The following is a 26,749-nucleotide window of genomic DNA, read 5'->3' on the forward strand; positions in this document are numbered from 1 at the left end:
TGCTGAACTGCATGCTGTCACTTCTGATTCATCATTTGATGTAACTGGTGCATCAGAATGTAGGCTTCCACTCTGAGAAAGCCAGATCATGCACCCCTTACAACTCGATTCCAGGTCTTTTGTCCGTAGAGTCACAATGTGTCTTTTTATGCAGTAACTAAAGCAAAACAGCAGTGAGGAGCACACCTGATACAACTCTGCCTGCCTGAAGCCTTTCTGCATGATTTCTATAAGCATATATGAGACAATCCAAAATGAACCTCAACTCCTACAGTCTTTATTCCCCTTTTAAGAAGGAAGGTATTGCTATAGTGTCAATCCCAGATTAAGATGTCATCCATGTTCAGAGATTATTTACTGAGAAAGCTACACACTTAATTAAATGACACTGACCAGGAAAAAAAAATCAGACAAGTTTTTTCACATTGCAGGCAATTTCCTTGCACATTTCAGATCTATTTAATTCCATCTTTTGATGGAATTGTGAGAAGTAGTAAGTTTATCACACAATGTTTGCAGATTTACATTGTAAGCGGAAAATACTTGTACTATCCCCCTCATATTATTTAGTATTTTTACAATTCCCTTGTAGGAAACATTCCTTTTCTTTATTCTCTATAAGGAATACAAATACAGACAGAAATTTCTAACATCACAGCAGCTATTTCTCCAAGTTCCATTGAACACAGGATAAAGCCAAGACCCTGACAAAACTATACAGAAAAACTGATGCAAAACAGATGATTGACACTCAGTCTTTCCATTCAAAGAAGTTACCTTCTGGTCAATCAAAACCTCAACTATGACTGCATCAAAATATAGTTAAGCGCAAATTAAACAAATTATTTGCCTTTACTATTTCTCTTTCCATTTGCTCAATCTCTGCAGCCCAGGTTTAACATCTTCCATTCACCTTCAGCCTGCATCGCAGACTAGAATTAAAAAATGAAAATAGTACAATTTATAGTGCAAAATTGCTTTAAGAACCACTTAGTATATCAGCATCTTTGTTTCAGTAGTGCAAAAACTGTTCTTAGTATTCTTTCACTCAATTTGCTCATCCTTCAATGAATTTTAATTTTCTCATCTTCGTTCACATGCTCATTCAATTTGTATTTCGTTTACTGCTTTGACAGCAGCCAGCCCTTCCCCCACCCTGTAATGTGCAGCTCAGCAGGGTTTACAGAGACCATTTGTCTGCTTTTATTTCCACCGCTAAGATCCATGTTCAGAGATTATTTACTGAGAAAGCTACACACCTAATTAAATGACACTGACCAGAAAAAAAAAAATCAGACAGGTTTTTTCACATTGCAGGCAATTTCCTTTCCCCAAAAATTTCTTCTTTGCCCCTTCTCAGTACTATGCTTTAATGTAGGAAATTCCTTCACCTGATGTCCCTCTATAGTATAATGTACAGACCATGGCAGAAAGCTTATGAAATTTGAAAGTACATCCAAAGGAATGGATGTTAATTCCTGAAAGATGTGCTCTTTGTGTTGTGACATAGAGACAGTTAACTGCAAAAAGGAAACATATACCTTCTTAAAATCACTTGCTTTTTCCACAGTCTTAGTTCATCTGAATCAACCTTTGCATAAAAGGGCAGACTTCAAGAAACGGGCTGCAACTACCATAGTAGCAGATGCAACAGTAGAACTGTTCCCATTTTAATGGCTCAATGTAGAGAACGCCATCTTCCCTTCCAGCTCCTACAAACATTAGTTTCACAGGCTGTTTATTTAATCTTGACTAATCCCAGCTCAAACTATAGTCTTCTGGGTAGGTTAAATGGAAAGCTGTTATTTGTACTGTGAGAAAAATGAAAGTGTAAAGTGGAAAATACATGCTGTTGTATGACACAAACCAGATTACCAAAATGCCTACTAAACGGAAATATTTGGTTAAAAAAAATTAAACTTATTTATAAAAGTATGAAGATCTGTCCTTCCTTCCTTTTCCTCCCCCCCTATTTACTTTTCCTGAAGAAAACAGTCACAAGAATAAAAAAAACACCTTGAAAAAACTTTCATAAAAGCTTCTATAGCAGTCTTCCAACAGAATTCAAAAGATCTGGATGCCCACTTCACAGATTTATATTACCCTATAGTAGTAACATATAGGTACCTTCAAATATCACTGATTTTTTACTACAGTTATCAAAATATCAGAACACTGCTGCTGTAAAACACCAGCCTTAGTACCAAATTCACTTTGCAACTTGTGCTTTGTGCAATTTCCAGCAAAGTTGACAACCTAAGTTTGATTGCCCACTGAACTGCAGAGTTTCAGGATACATTGCTGCAAGCAGGTTGGAAAAAGTTATCTAGGGTAGGGAAGTACAGGGACTCAATTCTTCTGGTAAGTTGGTCAGCCTTAACTTCTTGTTTTTTATTGGCAATGTTTTTTTTTCCTCTTTTGTAAAGGGAGTGTAAAGAACTGCCAGTACTCAGAACTGCCAGAAGCTCAATTACTTTATTTACAGGTTCAGTACAAAACCAATAGCATAGGTGATGCCACGCAGCATTCTGTCTAGCCCAGCACCTTCAACTATCACTGACATCTAAAAAATACCAGTGCTAGATTTAGTCACTGAAGATGTCACAGGTTTATTGATCCTATATAACCTGAAAAAAATGCTCAAGAACTCATCACATCAGGGAAAGTACAAGCCATTTTTCTGGCTTATATTCTTCACAATACTTCTAGATCAACTCTTTGTGGAATCAACCTGTATCATACAACAGCAGACCTTGTAAAAATAGCAGCTAAACATTTCCTTTACCAAGGTGCATAGGAACAGAAAATGGGCTTAATTTGGTGCTGCTAAATTTGCACAGCCACCTTCACTTGAAGGCTGTAAAGACTTGAGCTCAAATCCTACCATGCAATTCACAGACGAAATGTCACTGTGTTTTATTAACTCAAGTTTTCAGCAAAAAGACTATGTTTGGTCCCTATCCTGAGCTACTGCTTGCAGAAAGAAGTTAAGAAACCTCGTCTTTTAAAACTATTAAAAAAGAAGGGAAAGGTGGCTGGAACAATAAAATATCTTAATATTTAAATAGGAAACACAGCTTTACTGTATTTTAATGATTTCCTTAAAGCTGTAGTGCACATAAAGACTTCAAGAAGAATGCCAGGGCTTAAGTCTCTAACAGCTGTCTCTCTGGTAAATGATGTCAAAAGCTGATACGCTAAGAATTTTCTTAAATGCAATCACTGAAGTGACAGTTCTTCTACTAAATTCTAACTAAGCATGTGGATACTTTATGTAGATCTGAAACTAGCCTTTAAACTATGCAAGCCACATACTACTATGTAGCACCGCTGATATTCTCCTACCAGCTGTCAGCAGGGACAGATAACAAACACCCAATTGGTTAAACCATGCCAACCTGGTTGCTATCCCAGCTGAACTGTAAGACATCAGAACAAGCTATGAGCCCTCTTCAACAGAATTTCTTGACTGCAATAAATGCCCATGGATTTTTTTAAAAAAAGATCTCTTTCTATTTGGCTTAAAAAATACTACCATTAAGCTTTATATTTTGAGGGTGATAAGTGCATATCCCAGCATAAAAGGCACATACATGTGCCTGAAGTTTTGCATTTCCAATATCATAGAATGGCCTGGGTTAAAAAAGATTACAATGATCATCTAGTTTCAACCCCCTTGCTACGTGCAGGGTCGCCAACCACCAGACCAGGCTGCCCAGAGCCACATCCAGCCTGGCCTTGAATGCCTCCAGGAATGGGGCAGCCACAACCTCCTTGGGCAACCTGTTTCACTATCACACCACCTTCTGAGTGAAAAACTTCCTCATAATATCTAACCTAAACCTTCCATCTTAGTATAAAACCACTCCCCCCTGTCCAATCACCATCCATCTTTGTAAACAGCCATTCCCCCTTCTGCTTATATGCTCTCTTCAAGTACTGGAAGAGTCAACAGGTAAGCAAGGAATCAGAGGAAGAGGAAACACTGGGGAAGGCCACAGTGAGGTCTCCCCAGAGCCTTCTCTTTTCCAAGCTAAACAGACCCAGTTTCCTCAACCTCTCCTCTTAGGAGAGGTGCTCCAGCCCTCTGATCATCTCAGTGCTCTCCTCTGGGCTCACTCCAAGAGCTCCATGTCCTTCCTGTGCTGGGGGCCCCAGGCCTGGACACAGTGTTCCAGGCGAGGCCTCACAAGAGCTGAGCAGAGGGGGACAATCACCTCCCTCTCCCTGCTGGCCACCCCTTTTTTAATGCAGCCCAGAACACAGTTGGCCCCTGGCTGCAGGCACACACTGCTGGCTCATGTCCAGCTTCTTGTGCACCAGGAACCCCAAGTTCTTCTCTGCAGAGCTGTTCTCAAGAAGATCTTCCCTCAGTCTGTATAAATACCTGGGATTGCCCTGACCAAGTGCAGCACCTTGCACTTGGCCTTATTGAACCTCATTAGGTTCTCACAGCCCACTTCTCCAGCCTGTCCAGGTCCCTCTGGATGGCTTCCCTTCCCTCCCACATAAAAACTGCACTGCTCAGCTTGGTGTCATTCACAGACTTGCGGAGGGTGCACTTGATGCCATCGTCTATGTCGCTAATGAAGATATATCTGACACAGCATGATCGAATCACCTTATCAGGAGCCTATCAAATTACAGTTTTTCCTGAGTACAATTAATCCTCCAAACCAACAACTGAATGCCCCTGTAATGTTTTAAGCCAAATTTCGGTTCACATTTAATTCTTAAGAAAAACAAAAATACACAAAAGCACAAAGCCAGTAAAAAGTATCAAAAGCAGAATCATACTTACAGTGAAAGCAAATGGTAATGGAAGCTGGAGGAGAGGACTGGGTACAGGAAAATGAATCAACAGGTAAGCAAGGAATCAGGAAGAGGAAACAGCTGCTCACTAAGCAGGTTTATGAGAGTCATTTCAGGCTGATGGATAAGTTAGCTGAAAGAAAATAACTGCTGTGCCAAATAGTGAATGTAACTTCGGAGTACTGTCAGGCTCAATTCTTTATCCCATATCTGGATATTCACCAGATTCCTATTTGAAAGCAGTGAAACAAGAACAATAGTCCTCTTTTACTTTAATAGCATTTTGTCTAACAATTTGATTTTTCTCATCTTAGCACTTGAAACTCTTCATCTCTGCTGCCCAGGAATGCACAAAGGCAGCAGAAACACGGAATATTAGTGTGCAGAACCATAGGCATACGGTACAGGAGTATGCAGGAGCCATTGAATTTTATCATCTCTTCTGAACATATCCTTTATTTTCAGCATTCTATGTGTTATTCCAGTAACTAACTATATTTTTATTGAGTATTCAAGATGTATGCAAAATGAAACACAGCTGGCTGTCAATTTCCAAGTTTGAATCTGTAAGTTTGCACTTCTATTCATACATAAGACAAAACGCTAATAAACACAAAGCAGCACAACAACACTAAATATGGTCACATGCAAATAGTTTATCCACTTGCAGTTTCTTCAAAGATTGTGCCAAAACAGTGCCACCTTCTGTTAAGTATCATTTTTTCAGTACATATTATGCACAGTAATGGGTAACATAATTTTATATAATCACTGAAAGAGTAAAGACCTCCCAAACCTACAATTTTATGAAATGGATTTAAATATCATTAATACACTATTCCTACAGCCAGAAGCCATGACTATACAGGAAATGAATTGACTCCTAATTCCAGATGACCTACAACTTAAAAGGTTGTGCAATTTGTCTTTCTTGCCAGTCCACTATTAAGCAATTTCTGCTAAAAATTTGTCACTTTGCATAAGGCCATATTATGTTTTATTGTTTTCTTTTTATAGATACAACTACCTCCTGTTCTCACCCTGGCCTACCCCTCTCTTAAGCTCTTTAACAAAAAAAGGCAAGGTGCAAATGAACGGAAAACCAGAAGCATAACACACTTCTTTGGGAAGTGAATGACACAAAAGGCTTAGAACCACATCTGCTCCAGACCATGATATTTGTTTTGTACTAGAGCAGATACAGACCACAACAAAACAGCAAGAATTGCAAGCATTTCCTTCTGCCTCAGATCACTTGCTTCCTAACTTCTAGCTGTGTTGGCAGGAAATATCAGTGAAACAGAAATAGAGTTACTGAATGTAACATGATGGAAAGCGCAACAATGACAGCAGAGCAGAAAGGTACCAGGCTATGGTCATCAAGGATTCACTCAAATGTAACACTAATGGGCACAGAAAAGAGGGAAAGAAGCTGCTTACCTTCAGAAAGCTTCAGGTATGCAGGGATCTCCAGAGAAATACCCTTGCCTCCACTGCCAACCCTTAAATGAGGTCTATGAAAGAGTGAATCCTGCATTGCATAGATATGAGCTCGCCTGGGTTGGTCCTGGCTTCCTCCCAGGTGCTCAGTCACTGTTTCAAGCCATGACTTAACATTTCTGCTACACGGACAAACTATTTATTGCTGGCTACCCTGCTCATGGCAGCTGGAGGCAACGGTTTTAAAATTTGCCTGTTGTCTCAACCAGTGAGAAGAAGACTGGATTCAAGCACTGTTTTTTTGTTTTATACAGTCACAGCTAATGTCAGATAACACACGAGTCACAAATATTTTTAGTGCTTAATAAAAATAAAGTAATTTGGACCTGAAAGTGAATCCTTCTTCCATGGTATTACGTGCTTTGATCCTAGCATGACGGCTGGTACTGATTTATCAGAAGATTCTGTGTACTTATCACTGTAGTTAGGCTCCAATTAAAATGGAAGTGAACAAAATGGTACGATAAATTCAGTGAGAAGCCAATGAGTTTCCCTAAAAAAATAACGGAGGAAGTGATAATGACTTAGTAAAACTCACCATAAACTCAGCCTCAGGAAATCAGAACCACTGCAACAAAGAAATAAGTCTCTTTTTTTTGGAAAACACCTCAACATAGTTACAAGATTAAAAAACAAAATCATAAACCCTGTGATCTAAAACAATATCCTTCAGTTGTCTTGTTTCACTGTCATTCATGAACTCAAACCCTGCCAATCCTGCTCCATTCAAAGGTGTGAGAGAGAAAACAAACACCACACACTCTTGCCTTTCTGTAACACCTGAATAATTTATTCAGACAAGCCTTAAGAACTTTCTTAAACACTACAGTATTTTAGCGTAAAGTTAATAACTTAAGAATTCAAGCTTTTTGATGTGAAGCATAAATTTAATGATAAGTTTTACAACATGGTTTTCAGTTATTTCAAAGCAGTATGTAATGTCACGTTATCAGAATTAAGAGCTGCAATTCACTTGCGTTTAGTTTGTCAAAATTCTAGACTGCTAGGAAACAATCTGTATCTGATACTGCTCTCTGAAGTTCAGCAGTACATATATTTACACACTTTCTTTTTCAAGGAAATCATGTATCTCAAGTTTCTGTGGATACAGTACCATCTTCCTCAAAAGAAGTCCATGGTGATATCATAACAAACAAAACTGGTTTCAGTCCACATTTTCTTGGCATTAAATTAATATTTGGAAAACAATAAGACAGGCACACACTACTGTTTTTCAGAGTTTCCATTACCAGCTTTTAACATACTGTGAAGAAGGGCACACTCTTCTCAGGATTCATGCTTTTTTGTTGGTTTATCAAAGTAAGGAATATTGTCTTGTAGCAGATCCTTCCTGGGTAAGAGCACTGCAAAAGAAAAAAAAACCAAACTATTAAGAATGTCATCTTATTGCAAATACTACTTAAAATGATAAAATTGTTTTTACATTTAAAAACAAAAAATCAGGTCAGTCAAACAAGAATCTAAGCTTATGGTAAGCAAACAAGCAGCATCATGTTACCAACTCAGTACAACATTATAATGATTTTATGACTTTACCTTCTGTTGGAAGAACATTTTTGATCTTTTTGCTTTTAAGAAAAAATATTTGAAAATATTTTAATAGTATTAGTGATTCATTAAAAAAATGGCAAAGAATTGCAATAACATTTAGCACGAGAGAGAACAGTAAGTTGAGTCAGTCAGTAAGTCCAAAGCCAGATTGTTTACTTCAACAGTTCCCAAAATTAATGTTAAATTTGGTATAGCCTTCTATTCCAGCCTCCTGAAATCTGTAAAATATTCATCTTCTTACATGCTTTAAATGCCAACAAAAAAGAAAGCATCAATTGGAAATTCTGACTGCTATATCCTCATAGAACTCCATAAAGCTGGGGTTTGCCTAATTATGTATCACTTTAACCCATTCCTTACTAAACTCTTGCATCTAGCTCCTCAGAAATCAACCTGTCCCTTACCATGAAGGGGAAGAGCTGTGTCATGTCAGATTTGCTCAAGCAGTACAAAATAAAGCACAAACACTTGGACCAAGTCAGACACCTTCTAAAATAATATCAAACCTACAAATATGGGTGTGTATCTGTAAGTGCAAAAACATTTGGTCCAGAGTACACCGATATCCCACAAACCATGAGAAGGAAAAATGATTTCCTTGAGGTTATCTTACTTCTGCCTCTGTGGACTGGCAGCAATGCATGTAATAAGTTTCTAAAATCTTGAAACAAAATTTCAATTCCCTTTCTCTTATAGAGAAAAAATTGATAATTAAACTTATGACAAGTCACATTCATATACACACTTGGAACAGATACATGAAATAGAAATGCAAAAGACAGAATTAACAAAAATTTCAAAATATTGAAAAATACCAAGTGCAAACAGATAAAGATGAAAGAACTTTTAAACTTCTGTTCAAGAAGCTAAGTTTTGAACATATCTATACACACAGCAAATCAAAACAATCAAAACATACTGTGTGCATGGAGCACTATTAAAGTTTAAGTTTTACTTGCACTAGTTTAATTTGAAAGACAGGGAAATAAATAAAAGAAGAGATATTTGTCTGCTGCTCAGTAACCTAATCATACTGCATCTGAATCTGCAAAAAAAAAAAAAAAAAAAAAAAAAAAAAGAAAAAAAGAAAAAATATAAGAAAAATGTTTACTGTGGCTAACAAACTCCAAAATGAAAATGTTTTCTCATTAGTAAGAAAAGCTCAGTCTTTCTTTTCTAAACTAATTTACTGGTAAATCTAAACATAACTATACACAGCATTCCCAAATTCTCTTTATAAAGAATAATATGGCCCTGTGCACTTGTTCTGGAATTAAGACAACACAGAATAATTTCATTTGATTAGGAAAAAAGGTCTCCATACCAATATTTCTTCTCTTTGTCTAAGGCTGAGAGGCAGGACTGCAGAGAAGTAACAACAGCAGATGAAACTAAATCATATATTGTCAGCTAAAATAGAAAAAAATGTACTAAAGATTCTGACAGTAACTCACTTAAGGACAATACTGCAGCAATAAGCTTCTGTAACATATTTTGCTTAGCTTCTTCTTTTAATTTTTTTTTTTTTAATTGCTTTAATTACTATGATTATCTAAATGATTTAAATGAATCCAAGGTAAGTTTGTAAAAATAAATACATGTATGCACACAGCAGCCAAAAACTCCTGGTTTGCCCATAGTCTGATGACTCCACTTAGCCCTGATGCCTTCATCTGAAAAAAACATAGTAGAACTGAGAACTGAGAACAGCACAGAATAAAGCAACAGAATGATCACAGACATTCAGCTGCTGTTTCAGAGATAAGCTTTACCATAGATGAAGAAAGCAAGACAGAGGCAACTAAGGTCTTAAAAACTCAAGAGCAGCTTGGCAAAAATGGATAGCAATTGATAAGCAAGACCACAGCAAATTATTCTTTTATAAAACATATTAAATTCTCTGTCAAAAGCACCTGAATCCACCTGAGTGGATGACAGGAGGAAACACGAGAGAAATTCATTGAGGATAACTAAAACAGAAACAGCTCCTGGCTCAGGAAGTGCTGCCAAGTTAAACAGATGGAAGACAGCAAAACACATTTCCTCTGTTCCTACTCTTCTATTGTCATCTGCCTAGATTTCTATACAACAGAAATTTACAGCCAGTACAGTCTAGACAAATCTCTGGCCTCAATCATTATGGCTGTCCCAATGTTAAATGCTTTACCAAACCCAAAACTTGGAAGTATATACGAAGATTTACACTAAGACTCTAAGCAGAAGTGAAAGGAAATGATGTATGCAGCTGAAGATTTCTTCTATATCCTACCATGAGGCTGCAAGATGAACTAATTATTTCTCTTCCTACAAGGAAATTTCCAAGCCAGGAGCCAAGATTTCAGGATCTGATAGGCTCTGCATGAAGGCTGTAATCATGTGGCAAATATTCCAAGGCACCACCTGAAACTTTAACAGTCAGAACAAGGATAGAAAACAGCATTTCAAAGAAAATGCTGTTGGAAGACATCATAGAGATTGCATTTGTTAATTCTTCTCAGGCAACTTCTACCTTTATGTTATAGCAAGAGCCTGCAGATATTGTAGCTAATTCATTCATACATACACAGACCGGTTAACCAGTACATGCAAGCTAATGGTTAGGATACCAAGTATAACTTCCTTTTTACAATGAGGTCATTAAAGGTAGTTCGAGCTTCTCTTCTGATAGCTCCCATAAAAAAAAAAAAAAAAATTAAAAAAAAATTAAAAACATCCTTAAGCATGCAGCTCTACTCACATATTTTGTTGGAGTCTGTGTGAACTGCCTGAATAACAGAAGTTCTGAGAATCATTTCAACATCTGAAGCTATTTTCAGGAGCTAATAAAGAGAAATAAACAAACAGTAGTTTAAGTAGCATGTAATTTTTTTTCTGAAGGTATTTTCCACATGAGAGAGCTATTCAATTACCAAAGTCAGTCAGGTCTATTATTCAGTAAGCTATTTACTGTCTCTGCATAGCTTTCACTTTGGAGGTCACAGCTGATAAAATAGCTACAGCATGATTAAACCTTTTGCTGAATAGAATACAGCAGTATAAAATCTATACATCTGATTAAAACAGCAAAGGAAAACGGTAGAATGCAATTACCAAAACAAGTAAGTACATTTATCACAGAGTGGCTTTGTTTGGAGGAGTCCTTAAAGATCACCTAGTTCAAACCCTTCTATGAGGGGAAGGGTTGCTAACCACTAGATCAGGCTGCCTAGGACCTTATCCTACATAGCCTTGAGTGCCTCCAGAAATGGGGCATTCACAATTTCTCTGGGCAAACTGTTGCAGTCTCTCACCACACTCTGAGTAAAATAATTCTTCCTGAAATCTAACCTGAAACTGCCCTCTTTTAGTTTAAATACATTTCACCTTGTCCTATCCATCCAGACCATGTAAAAAATCAGTTCCTGCTTGTTAGTTCACTTCAAGTACTGAAGGTACTTGAGGGCAGAACAGAAGAGGATAATAACCTCCCTCACCCTGCTGGCTACTTCTTTTCTGATGCAGCCCAGAAGTTGGCCTTCCAGGTACACACTGCTGGCTCACGTTCGGCTTTTTGTTCATCAGGACTCCCAAGTCCTTCTCTGCAGGGCTGCTCTTAGTGAATGCCAATACCTTGCACATGGCCTTGTTAAACCTCATTAGATTATTGAGTACCCACTTTTGGAGCACGTGCAGGTCCCTGTGGATGGTGCCCCTCCCTTCTACTGTGTCAACTGCACCACTCAGCTTAGTGTCATCAGCAAACTTACTGAGAGTGCAGTCAATCCCACTGTCTATGTCATTGATAAAGATGCTGAAGAGCACTGGTCCAAAGACAGATCCTCGGAGGACACCACTTGTGACTGGCTTTCACCTTGTCACACAGCCACTGACAACAACCCTCTGGCTACAACCATCCAACCAGTTATTTATCCACCTAAAAGACAGCCTTCAAATCCACACCTCTCCAATTCAGAGATAAGGATGTGGTATGGGACCACATTAAAGGCCTTGCACAAGTCCAGGTAGACAGCATCAGTTGCCCTTCTTTTGTCTACCAATGCTGTCATTTCATAGAAGGCCACCAGACTGGTCAGGCATGATACACCCTTAGTGAAGCCACGCTGGCTGGCAGATCTCAGAGGATCTGCTCCATGATCTTCCCAGGTGCTGACATGAAGTTACTGGCCTGCAGCTCCCTGGGTCTTCCTTTCTCCCTTCCTTGAAAATGGGAGTAACAGTTCCCTTTTTCCATTCACCAGAGACTTCACATGATGGCCTCACAGACCATTTCAGTAATAACCTACATCAGTGAATGTCTCAATAACGTAGTCTGACTTACACCTATTAAAAGGGCAAGCTATCTCCTTTGACATTCCTGATTTTGAAATGAAGTGGCAAAAAAGGGGCACGATGTGACAAGAATACTGAGGTTTATTAAAAGTGGTAGAGGAACAGATACTAGCTAAAGATTAGCACAGTATAATTGGTAAAAGACCTACAATTCCCTTCCTCACTAAGAAGATGAGTAACCCTTGCATATTTTGCTAAGCGATAATCAGAAGCCTCATACTTGTTTGCATGATAGCATTGTCAAAAGTAAGTTAATTTGCACAAATGAGACACCCTGGGAACATGCCTACACTAGGAAGCAGTGTATATCAACAGGAGAGGCTTTCTGCAATGTAAGAGTTGGAGCAGAGGATTTAGGCATCTACACAAAATTTCTCTGCACTCTTCTCCTTTCAAAGGGGAAACATCCAGAACACCCTGTTCAGTGTGTTAATATACACCAGGAGCTAGACTGCATACACCCCTTCCAATTCAGCTTCACATTAAAGGGACTGTCATCTGCTTTGAGGCTGCTTCACAAAACAAGCAAAACCAAATTAAGCTGCAACAACCAAGATGAGATGCACTCCTGACCTGAACCATTTTAGTAGATTCAGGTGTTATATATCTCTCACTTCCTAATACTGCATTTACTTCTGTAGGCATATATATACCAAATTCTGTAGGAATATATATACCAAATGCCTATTCTGTAGGCACTATATACCAAAATGACGCCATGCCATGTTAGAAGACTTTGCAGCTTTCAACTCTGGCAAACTAATGAGCATCTGGTTGGTCAGTATTTGCTTTTGTTAGCTGCTGTACAGAAGCAGAACACTAATTCCCCAGGTGTTTATGAAAGTACGTATCTAGATTTTTAGAAATCATTTGATTCAATTCCTCTGCCTTTGAGTCACCCCACTACATAAATAATGCCAAGCTTCCATGGTGTTTCCATGCAGTTTTGATGAAATTCTACCACTTCTTCCACAGACCTCTAATCAGTACCTTAACATGTATTCCAAATGTGACATGTATTTTGTAGGTTGCCATTCATAATACATATAAATTATATACATACATACATATAAATATAAAACTACTGCAAGTATGTCTTCCATACACCTATCACAGAAGAAAAGAACATAATATTTAATTGATCACATATGTGGAATGTAAACACAGAAGTATCACTACCAGGGCCTGACAACAAGTGGAAAAGCTACAAAGTGAAGACTAAGTGCTATGAACTATTTATGATATAACTGAGTGACTGACGTGACGCAGAAGTTTAGATTTATTTCTCTCAATGACAGGTGGAGGCAACCTCTTTCAAAACATCAGTGTTACTAGAAATCACAAACAGTCCCTTATGAGGCTAAAAGTCACTGACTAAATTACTTCCTCAATATGGATGCTAATAGTAGAAATAGTTCATACAGAAGCCTTATTTCTGGCCATCAGTATGTCTTTCAGGAAAATGTGTTAAAGTAACAAGTAAAGGTACCTTACAAAGTGAACTAACAGAATACTTTATTATTTTTAATGTACCATGAGGAAAGAAGCAAAAAACTCCAATAGGTATAAATAATACAATAGTTACAATAGTCATGACTATTAGTTTCTTTCCCATGTCTTACAAAATAAGCCATCTCATTAGTGCTCAAGGATTAAAAAAAAAATTCTCGTTTCTGCCAATTACTGAGCAGATTATTTAAAACTTTCACACCTTTGTTATACAACGAACTAAACAGGTAAATTCAAGTGAACAAAACTCAAATATAAATTATGAGCAGAACAGGAAAAAAAAATTCCATGAAAAATAGAGCAGTTTTTTCCCCTAAAGAATATACACTCCAAAATTATCACAATGAACTACTAGAAAAAGCCTACTTTTTAAATATCTTTCTTATGTGCAAAATTCTATGACAGACTACTAAGATCAATATATTTATAAACACAGGCATGGGAAAGCCTTTCTAGAACCAACTCTTGTAATGATTCAGTAAGTATCTGTGGTAGTTTAGGGATTTTTTAAGTAAAAGATGCTCTTTTTACTCCAAGAGAAAACAAACAAAACCCAACCCTAAGTATAATGAAAACAAGAAATACCTCATTTATTTTCTCTTCAGATGTTTCACTTTGGTTATTTCTGAATTCTTCGTTTATCTTTTGTCTTGCAGCTAAATAAAGTAAGCAAAGTAAATAAAATGTGAACAAAACAATAATATCTTGTCTTTGTGACTGAACAAAGCTCGTGACAAATAAGGCTGTGATATCTACCTCAGGTCTGCTTCTTAACTTGGCTAAACGATGCTCCATCTACCTATCTACCCTTTTCCCCTAATGAAAATATATATATCAACACCTTCTTGGCACACTCATTCTGAAAAACACAAGACTTATGTAGAATTCAGCTGATGTTATATTTTGAGTTTACTGATACAGAAGGAAGATGCAATGCCAGATCTGCTCATCTAGCCTTCTCCAAGCAGACCTCACTGTGATCTTCCAATACTTGGAAGCAGGAGGGGGACCAACATTTTACACAGGTAGATAGCAATGATCTTGGGAGGAATGGATTTAAATTGAAAGAGGGGAGATTTAGGTTAGATGTTAGCAAGAAATACTTCTGAGAGTAAGGAGGCACTGGAACTCTCTGTCCAGAGAAGCAGTGGATGCCTCCTCCCTGGAGGTGTTCAAAGTCAGGCTTGATAGGTCCCATGGAGCCCAATCAAGCAGCTGGCAACCCTACCAACAGCAGTGGGGAACTAGATGATCTTCAAGATCCTTTCTAAACCAAGCCATTCTATGACTGATTCTGTGAATCCAGCTAGCTATTTCTTGTGAAAAAAATGGATGAGACAGCATGATTTCTACTGAAATTACGTTGATCCCATCTCCTTACCTTGCATTTATGCTCTTGCATCACATACTCTCTCACTTTTATGGGAGCATTAGCATTGTTAAGTACAAACTGGAGCTGCAGAATTGACACCACCTTCTCTGGAAAAGGTAGTATTTTTAGCTCTCTTCACCACTTTCATATCCTTAAAAAAAAACAACACTCGTATAGCTTCCTCACCATAACATTAAAAAGTAACTCTAATGGACTCAGCAATGACACCAATGAGAATCAATCTTATTTTCGCGTGTAACATGTATTCATCACACAAAAGCCCATCTTACCTTCAAGGGCTCTTGTATCATTCTTAAAAACTTCTTGTCGAGTTCTGTGTAACAATTTAAAAAGCCTCAAAGCCTGTAAATACAAGATGAATAGAATTAGTTGCAAGGAAGATCCTTAGTTAAAACAACTATGCTGTGATTAGAAGTGTTTTGGTTAATCTTTCACAGCACTTTCACTTAGTACACTTCGTATGAAATCAATATCTGAGATACTTTACCTCAATTCCTGATCAGATAGCTTGCAGCCAGAACAGATTTAAGAAAAAAATCCTGGACAGTTCTAGGTATTTCAGATCAACCTGAAATACTGCAGAACCAGCAGTATACTTCTAAATAATCATTCAACGTAATGGGGATATAGTCCTGAAAATACTTTCATGCAAGCACATCCATTTTGCCAATATAAATCAGAAACAACAAAACCAGAATAAGTGTGCAAATATGTCACTGAAGGGACTAGCACAATCATTTTACTGGATATTCTGCAATTAAAAAAAAAAAAAAAAAAAAGCAAAGAAATCTAACTGGCCAAAGTATTCTTACTTTGCCATTGTAAGAAACATGAAAAGTGAATTTCAAATGAATTTCAAAATCATACAGTCACTAGTTAGAACACATTTTTAATCTCCCTCTGTAACACCTAGATAACATCTTCCTCAGGTGACACGGAAAATCCAGAACAAAACAAAGTCTTTTCAATGTAACAGTGACAGACTTGCCTGCGGATATACAGCAAAAATACTGAGAATCACAGCTTACAGTCATAAAGTTTTGACTGCTTATCCACATAGAATATATGAATTAATGCAATCTTCAGGAAATCCTGACTCCATGTCCAGAAAGACTGTTAAGGGGACATCTTCTGAAGTTATTTCTAGTATTTTCTAGTATGTTTAGGCATTTCAGGAAGGCACAGTTCTCAGTACTTCACGATAAACTTGAATTGTGTTCTCACAATTACTATGCAACAAATTTCTCAGAAGGAAACAGAGGAAACACACGCTTGTAAATGAGAAATATCTATGTTTTTCACTAGCACTCTTTTTTTATCAGTAAGCAGGCCTATGCCTTAGATGTGAAAGACCAATCATGGGAGAGTGGCCAGTAAATACATCCTGTCAGGGCCCTGGAAAAAATGTTGCTTTCAGTCACTCAATTGCAGAGAAAGCAGCAGCAGGCTTCTATGGATGCTACTACTTTCACCAGGCATCAAGCCATTTTCCTGATTCCCCTCCTGTGCTGCTCACTTGGCTCAACATAATCCATCCTGAGATATAAATACACAAAAGACAGATGACAAGAGAGAAAAGCTGTAAGCAGTAAGAGCCTTATACCAGTTTACCACTACTTCTGTGGTAATATAACATTACAACAACTTCAGTCTATTAAGGGACAATTTACAAGCACCAACAAATTCCAATCTCACTTCATCTCAGCGAGTAGATATTATAATTCAGTATCAAGCATCCTGCTGTTGTGGATAAACTGCAAAATAGATCTTTGTGCCATAAGGCAGACCAGTACACTCTCTACCACTTAAAAGTCAGCGGCATTCTTATGCAAAAACCTTTTCTTCTACAAGACTTGGGATAGGAGTTGACAGTGAGTTAAACCACATGTGCAGACATATGGAAGAGGTGGACTCTGCTGACTCCCACTCGCTTTCCATGTCCTCAATAATTCATAGCCAGCAAATATCTGTTCTGTTCATGAACGATTCCCCAGGTGGATAAAACTGTGGAGAACAGACTGATAAAGGACACTAGCAGCCAGCAACTGTGTTTCTTGTCCTGTAAGTCTATTTTAGTAGATCTGACCACGCCATCTGAATAGCATATTTTAAAATATATCTATTCTATGTTTTCACCATCCTTGCAAATCAGCATTACTAACAGCTTTGAGTCAAAGACATAGGCCTTACAAAATCAGAGGAAGGATATGATTATTTTGAACTCTCTGATCGACATTTTTTATGTAACTTCCAGGGAAATATAAGCAAAAATCTTGTAAGTTCGTTATGCGTGCCGCTTCTATTTACACTTCCATAACCGATGAACAGAGCCGCGGAAGCTGGCACTGAACACAGCACGACAGACAGACCCCGCCCCGCCAGCGGCAACAGTCCGCTCTCCTCGACGTCCGTTCCCCGGAAGCTCAGGCGGGTACGGGCCGAACGGGGAAGGGACGGCGACGACCCCGACCGGACGACCCCGCGCGGGCCGCCTCCGTCCTTTCCCCGTTTGGCCCAGGCTCCAGTTGACTCAATGCAGCCCCCGAGGACCAGAAGAACCCGATCCGTGGGGCTGAATCCAGCCAGCCCCTCACCCAGCGGGACCAGCTAACCCCAACAACGGAAGCCCCCTCCCCGCCACGCATGCGCACTGCGCTCACCCTCCCGCGGCTCGCCATGGCGACCGATGTGCGGAAGCGGAATGCACTCTCGGAGTTTCCGGCCCCGCCCAGGCACGGCGCAGCCGGGTGCAGCCTACAACGCTGCCCGGCCGAGCCCAACGACCCACCTCTCTGGTGCCGAGCAGTGTTCGCTCCACTGCGGCTGAGCACCGCGACCCAACGGAGGCCGCGCCCCCAGGGCCCATTGTAGTCATTCGCGACGCGCTGTGCGGCCCGGCTTCACAGTGCGACCCCGCGCGGCCCCACCACGGCCATCACTGGGCTGTCTTACGCTGCAAAGCCTTTCTAAGAAAAAAAGGGGGCATAAGGATTTCAAATGCAATCAGCTTTATTGCTTTTTTTTTTTTTTTTCTTTACTCTTGCTTCAATACATTTAATTGTAGTTATATTCAAAGATAGTTGGTGTGTGTGAAAATAAAAATATTACTAAGTATTTTTAAAGTCAGATTTCCAAAATGGACTATAATGGACTATATTATGCGAGATTATGTATCTTATAACAAAAATTGACCCCTTAGCAGAAGAAACTGTCTTTATCATTTGCAGGATTGCTTATGATAGCTGTAAATGAAATGAACACGAAGCTCTGAAAACATTTTACTATTTTCAAAACAATATATAATATACCCAGCGAGACAAAAAATGTTACTGAAATCAGCTACTTGAAAAAAAGTTTCTGCCCAATCACATTTAGCTCTCTCCTTGCCAATTCGTCATCTGAGAGGCAAAAAAGAAGAAAACTCTCTAACTCCAATTGGTGTTACAGAAACAGTTTGGCTTTACTCCTCACAATGTGCAACAGCTGACTTGACAAGCAAGGGCATCCTCTCATTTGAACAGTTAATACGTACATACTCAGTACACCGGCAGACATATTCATTCTTTTTCAAGCGCTAGTAGATATGTGCTAATGTCCCTTTGGGCGTGCATTCAGGGTGGTTGAGTGCCCACCTGATTCTTCCCCTTTTTCACCATCAGTTTCACTGAAGCCTTTGACCCACTTTTATGCACTTTTCCCCATTCTGGAAGATTTTCACTGCTTATTAGGCCACACTCAGCCACTTCTAAAGACAAGAACCTGACGAGAATGTTCTTACATGTTTTGAGGCAAAAGATAAAAGTATTCTATGGTGACTCCAGTACTTCTCGTGAGGCAAAACCATTGAGGCAGAAGATACAAGTATTCTATTGTGTCACCAGTGCAATATTATAGAGAGAAAACAAAACTCTTCACCCACTAAAGCCAAAATGGAGAGTTTCAGAATTACGACTTAGAGATTCCTTTTGTTAAAGTAATGTATTGTTTCTTAAACTAATGTACTAGTCCCCATTGCTAAACAAGCCAACCTGTACCAAATTACTGTATTTCTGTATTTATCACTAAGGCTTTTTTTAAACATATATATTCCAGTTAAGAACTCCACGGCCAACGGAATGACTTCATCTATCTTTTCCTTTACAAACAGACAAACAGAGAAACCAAATACATTTGCCCATGAAGCACCGATTCCTTCCTCGTTTTAGCCTTGTACTACAGTAGAATCCTTTGAGCACATACACACCAAAATAAATTAATGCAGGACCACAACGAGGCACGGAATATCATCCCAGCATTCAGAGCTTTGTGTAGCGTCTAAAGATGCAGAATTTCTGTGTTATTACCAGAGGTGTATAACAAATCTGGCACTTCATGCTCTGTGCCACCAGCTGCACATCCTCATTTAGTAACCTCCACGAACACATGGCTGCCCGCAAACTTAACAGCAGGCCCTGTTTCTCTTTCAGCTTTCCATCAACAAACCTCTGGACTTAGCCGTGAACCGAAAACGGCGTGAGGACCGCGGGATTAACAGGCGCCGGATGCCTGAAACCGCAACGAGCGACTGCAACCAACACAAACGGCCGCAACACGCCCCTCATTCACTTCACCCCGTCCTCGCTGGATCCCTCCGCGCCACATGGCGCTTACACGTTCTGAGCTCCAGAACGCGGGGCCGGTGAGGCGGGCCCTAGCAAAAAAAGGCAGGCATCTCAACCAATGGCGAAGAGGGAAACGGGGGACGGTGCTCTGCTGGGCCAATGAGCTCCGTGAGGGGCGGGGCTGCGGCGGCGAGAAAGCGCGGCGGCGGCGGCGTGCGCGGTGTCTTGCGGTACGTCAGCATGGCTGACGAGATCCGTAAGGCGCAGGCCGCGCGCCCTGGTGGGGACACCATCTTCGGGAAGATTATCCGCAAGGAGATTCCCGCCAACATAATCTACGAGGACGAGCAGGTGCGGGCAAGGCGCCCCTTGCTGCAGCTTGCGGCTGTAGCCGCTCCCGGCCTTGGGGCGGGCGAGACGTCGGCTGGCTCCGCTGTGCGCCCGGCCTCGCGGTGTCGGTGGCCCGTGTGTCGCACTGGAGCTTCCCGGCGCCGCGGCCTTGGTGCCCGCGGGCGGGGTTCCCGTGATCGGTGTGCGCGGGTCCAGCAGCGCCGTCTCGCTGCGCCGTGGAGTGTGTGGGGCTCTGCCCCCCGGGCCCTGCGACGGATCTCTGGGCTGCGCCATTAAAGTAGGAAATGAGGGAGCGTTCTAGCTTCTGGTTCTGTTGGTAGAAGTCTGGAAATAGCCTTTCTGTGACTGGGGAAGTGCGGTCAGAGACTTGACTGCTGGTTCATCGCGGTGTACGGGAACTCAGTAAGCTGGTTCGGATGTGAAAGCAGGTGTTAACTGCGAGGTGTTGGCTTTAAGTTAGCATTTACCCTAACGTCAGTTTTTTTGTCTTTAGTACGATACGCTAGGTGGGTGTCTCTTGAAATAACGATGTACCTGCGGCTACATCTCCATGCCTTATTTGTGAGCTTAACAATCATGGGCAGCCTGAAACAATGTTTTAACAAATCGTAGTAATGTTGCAGCTGCTGTATACTTTCAAGAGAAGTTGCCCTGGCTTCAGGTTGTCAGATACTGTGCCTTTGTGTTGGGATGTGTTTGCGTCCTTTCTATACCAAGGGAAATCTGCGTGAGATTCTCCCTCAGCTGTCCTGCCAGGAGCCTTACGATTGCTTGATTGAGAAGGGTGCTGCTGGCAGCCTGATCAATCTTGTCAGTAGATAAGCGGCTCTGACAGCCACCAATACTGAGTGCTCAATACTGAATACTCTTCAGTACCAATACTGAAGAGTGATTAACTGCAGTCTTGTTTGATTTTTACCTGAAACTGTGCATTCAGAGTTTAGTTGCTTTTTACAGAGAATAATCTTTAATTTACTTTATTAAGTGTACTGAGGATATGTTTAGAGATTAAAGTGAGGTAATACTGATACAGGGAAGACTTTGCATTGTAAATAGACATGTAGAGAAAAATAATAAAAAGTACAAAGTCTCTGTAGAGTTAAAGCTTGTCACTGTTCTTTTAGTTGTGTCAGAATAAAAATGGCACTTGTGAAGGTGACAGTTGATTTCCTGTGTGCCCTCAGTTTTTCTTTTCTGATTGTTGACTACTACTTGTGCTACCTATTCTACAGAAAATTAGTTGTTGCTGGGTTTTGGTTCATTAACGTACTTGAATTAGTTTATGCATATGCACTCCACCACAGAGCACAGAAAAACTGCTTTGAAAAAATGAGTACAGTGTAAAATTTATGTAATTATGTGCAAATTAGTTCTAATCATTGATTAATCTTTGTTTGCCTCTCTAGTAGAGAGAAACAAACAGTTCAACAGAAATCTAAAACTGGCCTTCTTTGCAAAGGTAGTTTAAGATAAGATGGATTTGAGAATAAAGTAATATGTTATAAAGCTTAACAATGGCTTCAGTTGCTGCAGGAGAACTAGAAATGCTGTAGATCTGGAATTGCATAGGAATTTCCTTATTGGTTAACAAATAAATGAAACCTCTAGGAAAGATGTGTTTTGAGGAATGTTACTGCTGTAAGTTTTGCTGTGAAGTGGATGAGTAAGTCAGAGATGACCTCTAGCTACCAGTAGCTAAGTGTGAACATGGTCTGGGCTTCTGAAGACTGTGATGGCTGCAGTACCAAAATCTGATTTTGTCATCAGTTATTTGCACAAACAGGCATAGAAGTCCTTTCCCTTCTCTTTCTCCACCTACTGGACTTTCCTGATTTAAAGGAAACATCTGTCTCCTTACCCTTGTTCTCTTGCATCCTACTTCTGGAGGTAAATGTCTATGCTCAGGCTTATTTGATATTTCTAAGGAGGTACTGCGTGGTTTCAGAACAAATTTTGGTACTTGTGTAAAAGAAGGTAGGAGTAAATTACTTATCATGCATTGCTGTTTGTATTTCTAAGGTGATTCTTTTTCTCAGTCTGGAAATATGTGAAATAGCAGCCTTAATACACTATTTTGAAATTGTCTTTCTCTGAAATACTTGATGTTACTGAAAACAGGAAATGTAATATGGCTTCAACTGCATAGCTGCCTTGCTGTCATGGTATTGTAGGATTTGCAGGGGACCTCTGAAGACTGTCTAGTTCAATTCCCTCACTAAAGCAGGTTCCCTGTTTCTGACCAAAGCAATACTTAGATGTTTTTGCAGTATGGTTGGCAACTGTTTGCTCTTTTCTTAATGAACTGAGCAATAAGAGGAAAAATGAGAATAAATGTACTTTCTATAGATATGTGTGTCATCAGCTCTCTTAGTTGTTATACATATTTGAGAAGAAAAAATTGTTGTCACTTGCTGACTACAGCTCCTGAATAATGCTTTTAAAAAATGATCATTCTCTGTTCACACCATTAAGTTTTGTTAAGTAGGTGCTCAGTGTGCAGAAATCATAAACGTGGCTAATATATATCACTCAAGAAAAAAACATCTCTGGTTATGTTTAGAATATCTGATAATCTGCCTAAGTGCACATGTCACAGAGCATACTGATTTCCTTAAATTCTTACCTTTCTCTGAAGCAAGTTTACTTTTTATCTGTTTTTCTTCCAGTGCCTTGCGTTCCATGATATCTCACCCCAAGCTCCAACGCATTTTCTAGTGATTCCCAAGAAGCCTATTGTCAGGTTGTCTGAAGCAGAAGATTCTGATGAATCTGTAAGTACTGTAGAAGCTTTCTGTACACTAAACTACTTTTAAATACTTCATAATATATTTTTCTCTCCCCCTTTTCATCTTGACATTATGAAGAAATAAAGTAGTTTTCTGATACTGTAGTTGCTGGTTCTAGTTTAGAATGGGAATGGAACTCAGCTTTTCCGGTAAAGGTAGTGATATAATGTTAAACAAATCTCTGGGTATGTACTTGCAGTGCAGAATGCATTGTTTTGGAGTACAGTTTAATGTATGTCTGAACTCTAGTTTATGGTAAGTAGTAGTACTTATGGAGAATATATAGAGTAGTACTTCTAATGTGGAGAACAGAGATTGGGTCTGGTAGATGAGAGCTGAAGAAAGGAAGATTCAGCTGTAAATTCCTGAACAGTGCATTTTTTTAGCTAAAGCAGTTACAGGTTTGCAAGATGAAATTTCTTTTCCTCTTTAATTATTTATGCTGCCTGCAGAAGTTGCCAGGCCTTTAACTGTGATACAAGTATAACTTCTCTGATACTTTGTAGTTTGTTACTGTCTAGCTTGAAAAAATTCCATAGCTTGCTCTTTCTTCCTGTATTATGCGCAGTCAGTCTTTATAGCTTTGCTTGGAGAATGTCAATTGCAAACAGATGGCAATTTGAAGAGCTGTGGCTGGATTTCTTAGAATTAACTGACCTCTAAGTAGTTCTCTGCTCTCATTCTTCCCTTCTTGCCCTCTCCCTTCTTTTTGTCCTCCAGCTTCTTGGGCATTTAATGATTGTTGGCAAGAAGTGTGCTGCTAACCTGGGCCTGACCAATGGATTCCGGATGGTTTTGAATGAAGGGCCTGAGGGTGGGCAGTCTGTCTATCATGTACATCTCCATATTCTGGGAGGTCGTCAGTTGGGCTGGCCTCCTGGCTAAGATTTTTACACCACAAGAGATGCTGCATGCGTACAAATCATAGCAAATAGATTTGTTTCCCGTCAACTTAGCCACTGTTAATGTAAATTGTTCTTGGATATGTGTCTTTGAAGGGTAATAAATGCTCTGAACAACACTTGCACAATAAAGATACAGCATGTGAGAATGATCTGTCTCGTGTGTCTTTCTGATGGAATTGGTTCTACCTAAGTTAAAATATTGTGTCTGGGATGTGTGTGGTTCTACTATTAGCAGTGTTGTACAGATGGTGATTTGTCTTGTCATTTGAAACCTGAGGATGCAACTGTATAGGAGTCTTTCATGCCTTTTTGGAAAAAAACAAGCTTTTCGAAAGCTGCGGCTACAACTTACAGAGCTTTTTATTTTATTTTATTTTATTTTTAGTGTGAAATTACAAAGATGCCATGCAGGAACTGTTTCAAGCAAACTGTGTTGTTTTAGAAACATACAACTCCAGTTCAAGCATTCCATCAGTATCTGCTTAATAAGGCCTTTTTGTCATCCGTTTTCCTGTGAAAAAGGATTAAGCAGTAGTCTAAAAGTACTATGAAACTATACCATAGATGATATTGTATTTATAGCTACATCATGATTTTGATAGAATTGAGGACTTGAAAATGTTATAGGGCCTCTTAAGATGCTCAAGTTGTTTCATAATGTAAGTGTGCATTTTAGAGATTTAATTGGGCACAATTTGTCCTTCAGTATGGCACTTTGTCAGTATCGTACAGTTCTTAATACTGTTACCAAATCTCTGCAAGATAGTTATTCCTGAATTAGGCTCACTGAAGTGTCGGCCAATGTAAATATAAAGCAACTGTTCTTTGTGTTAAAATTGAGAAGGCCTAGCTAACCAGTTTTATTGCTGCTTACTGTTGGAATTCTTTAAGCAGATGCCATAAGAAAATTATATTTGTGATCACCACTTCTTCAGAGTACAGTTTTAACATCAAGGGCATTAGAGAAAGAAAGTGGGTGCGTAGAGAATGGTAGACAGGCAAAAACTGTGAGATAGGTTAATTCAGCTGAAAAGTTGTCTTTTTTTTTTTTTTTTTTTGGTAAAAGCATATGAAATCACTCAACTTGGAGGCATTCTGAGCAGCAGAACTCTTCACCTAAGAAGTTACTTCAACTGGAAGACTATCTAGTGCTTCTGATGGCAACTATATTTTAGAATAAGAAGTGTCTACAGTGTGGTAGCATTACATCTGTTCTCCTGCATGTCCTGTGTAGAAGTGTTGGGAAAGCCCAACCCCTAGAGATACAGTGTCACACCTGAATCTCAAAACTGAGGTATGACCAGTAGACACTGTGAGGCCAAAGTAAATCTTAAAAATAGCTGAAAATGTTTCTTGTTTGCTCTTGAAAAGTGCTCAATGAGGTATGTGCTGATATGAGGGCTTAGATGGTGCTTGGGGCATCAGGAGATTAACTGTAAGCAGCCATATGTAGGGATACATATGTGAAATGTGCACAGCTTTCACTCTTCTGATTTTCATTTTATGTGTTTTTTTTTTTTTTTTTTTTTTTTTTTACCAACGTTACCATTTGTGAGTTAATACATGGTTGATCAAATTGATTGCATCACAGCTGAATCCAGTATCAGAGGAACATTATTGAAGCTTTTGTTGCTGTATTTGGTGTCTGACCTGCAGATAAACATGTTTTAGGAAGGTTTTGCAAAAGTAGGTACAAGATGAGCTGATGTTGTGATTTAACTTTGCAGGCAGAAAAGCAATATACCACAGAGCTGTTCACCTACTTTCCTCCTTCTCACTGGGAAAAGAGAAGAGAATTGTGGGATGGGGGGGGGGAGTAAAACTCGTGGATTAAGAAAAAGACTTTGTTCTGGAATGGATGAGAAAAATAGTAGTAATGATAATAATAGGTCACTCTGAAAGTACTGCCTCTTATTTCTGTGGAAACTGTAAACATATAAAGAGCACAACACCCCATGGAGCAAATTCTCAGTTACAGAATGCTATTTTTTTATTTTCAACACAATCAAAATCACTGACTTTTTTTGCCTGCAAAAGCTTCCAGGCTGTGCTTGTAAAAGAAACAAAACAAACAAAAAAACACCTTAGACCACCTCGCAGAGGTGACCCATAATCACTACTGCTGAGCTGCTCAACCTGCCACCTCGTTGTGCTCACATCCACTGTTTGGTTTCAGTAAATGTTCAGCAATTATCTGAAATTGGATATCACCTTTATTCTGCAATTACACACCTTTGCCTCATGTGCACCTTCTCTCAGTTTTGTCAGACTGTTTGTCTCCTACAATTTGTCTCATGGCAATAAAATATAATTGAGTTCTGGTGGGAAGGTTCATCCCCTACTGCCATACCACTATCATCTACCTCTGACGTTTTGGACATGCATAATAAAGTAGGAGGCATTAGTTTCAGAGCAGCCATTATATGTATTTACAAAACAAGTGGTGCATAATAAAATTGTTCATCCCACCAACCAATGCCCAGCCAGTCCCTGAGTAACAGCTGACGCCTACAGCCTTGTCCAGTTTAGGTCAGCAGTTCTACTTTTTTCTCCTCCCAGCTCATTGTACCGCCTTAGCCTCCCTTGCTGGCAGGACAGTATGAGAAGCTGAAAAACTGGAATGTCCTAACTCTCTGCAGCGCTGTTAATCAACAACTACAACATTCGTGTGTTACTAACATTGCATCATACCATTATGAAGAAAGTAACAGTCCCAGCCAAAACCAGGTCAGCTTGCTAACAAGTGAACTGTGCATAAGTTTTAGATGTGTGCGTTCATCAGTACCTTAAAAAATGAGAAATAATGTTCAAATGATTAGAAGATTAGAACTGAGCTTAAAACATGTCAGACAACAGTGAACCAACCAATGCTGAAAAAAATTTTTGAATGGAAAATTTGATATGACCTAGAGCACAGGGATATGGCAAATTTCATCCCAGTAAGTATTTAAAACAAGCAAAAAAAAAAAAAAAGGAGATGGGAAAGTAATA

At 39.4% G+C, this 26,749-nt stretch overlaps 2 protein-coding genes across 7 annotated transcripts; one reads left to right on the forward strand and one right to left on the reverse strand.

Moving 5' to 3' along the window:
* Positions 1 to 7,178: 7,178 nt before the first annotated feature.
* LYRM7 (LYR motif containing 7) lies at positions 7,179 to 17,874 on the reverse strand. Of its 6 annotated transcripts, XM_042866094.1 has the most exons (6): positions 17,776 to 17,873; positions 15,385 to 15,457; positions 14,308 to 14,378; positions 10,622 to 10,703; positions 9,209 to 9,246; positions 7,179 to 7,676 (listed from the first exon to the last, which is right to left on the reverse strand). In XM_042866094.1, exons 1-6 carry the CDS (start codon positions 17,791 to 17,793, stop codon positions 7,569 to 7,571), a joined length of 390 nt encoding a protein of 129 aa, XP_042722028.1. In that variant the 5' UTR covers positions 17,794 to 17,873; the 3' UTR covers positions 7,179 to 7,568. The 6 variants fall into 6 exon arrangements, with proteins under 6 accessions (XP_042722028.1, XP_042722030.1, XP_042722033.1 ...); XM_042866096.1 differs by lacking the exon at positions 9,209 to 9,246; XM_042866099.1 differs by lacking the exons at positions 9,209 to 9,246; positions 17,776 to 17,873 and adding an exon at positions 16,952 to 17,547.
* A 2,033-nt stretch (positions 17,875 to 19,907) lies between these two features.
* HINT1 (histidine triad nucleotide binding protein 1) lies at positions 19,908 to 23,904 on the forward strand. The gene is made up of 3 exons (XM_042866225.1): positions 19,908 to 20,067; positions 22,734 to 22,838; positions 23,574 to 23,904. Exons 1-3 carry the CDS (start codon positions 19,957 to 19,959, stop codon positions 23,736 to 23,738), a joined length of 381 nt encoding a protein of 126 aa, XP_042722159.1. The 5' UTR covers positions 19,908 to 19,956; the 3' UTR covers positions 23,739 to 23,904.
* The last annotated feature ends 2,845 nt before the right edge of the window (positions 23,905 to 26,749 follow it).

Source organism: Lagopus leucura, unplaced genomic scaffold (assembly GCF_019238085.1).
Source record: "Lagopus leucura isolate 7727_CA_CO unplaced genomic scaffold, USGS_WTPT01 Super-Scaffold_810, whole genome shotgun sequence".
NCBI lineage: Eukaryota > Metazoa > Chordata > Aves > Galliformes > Phasianidae > Lagopus > Lagopus leucura.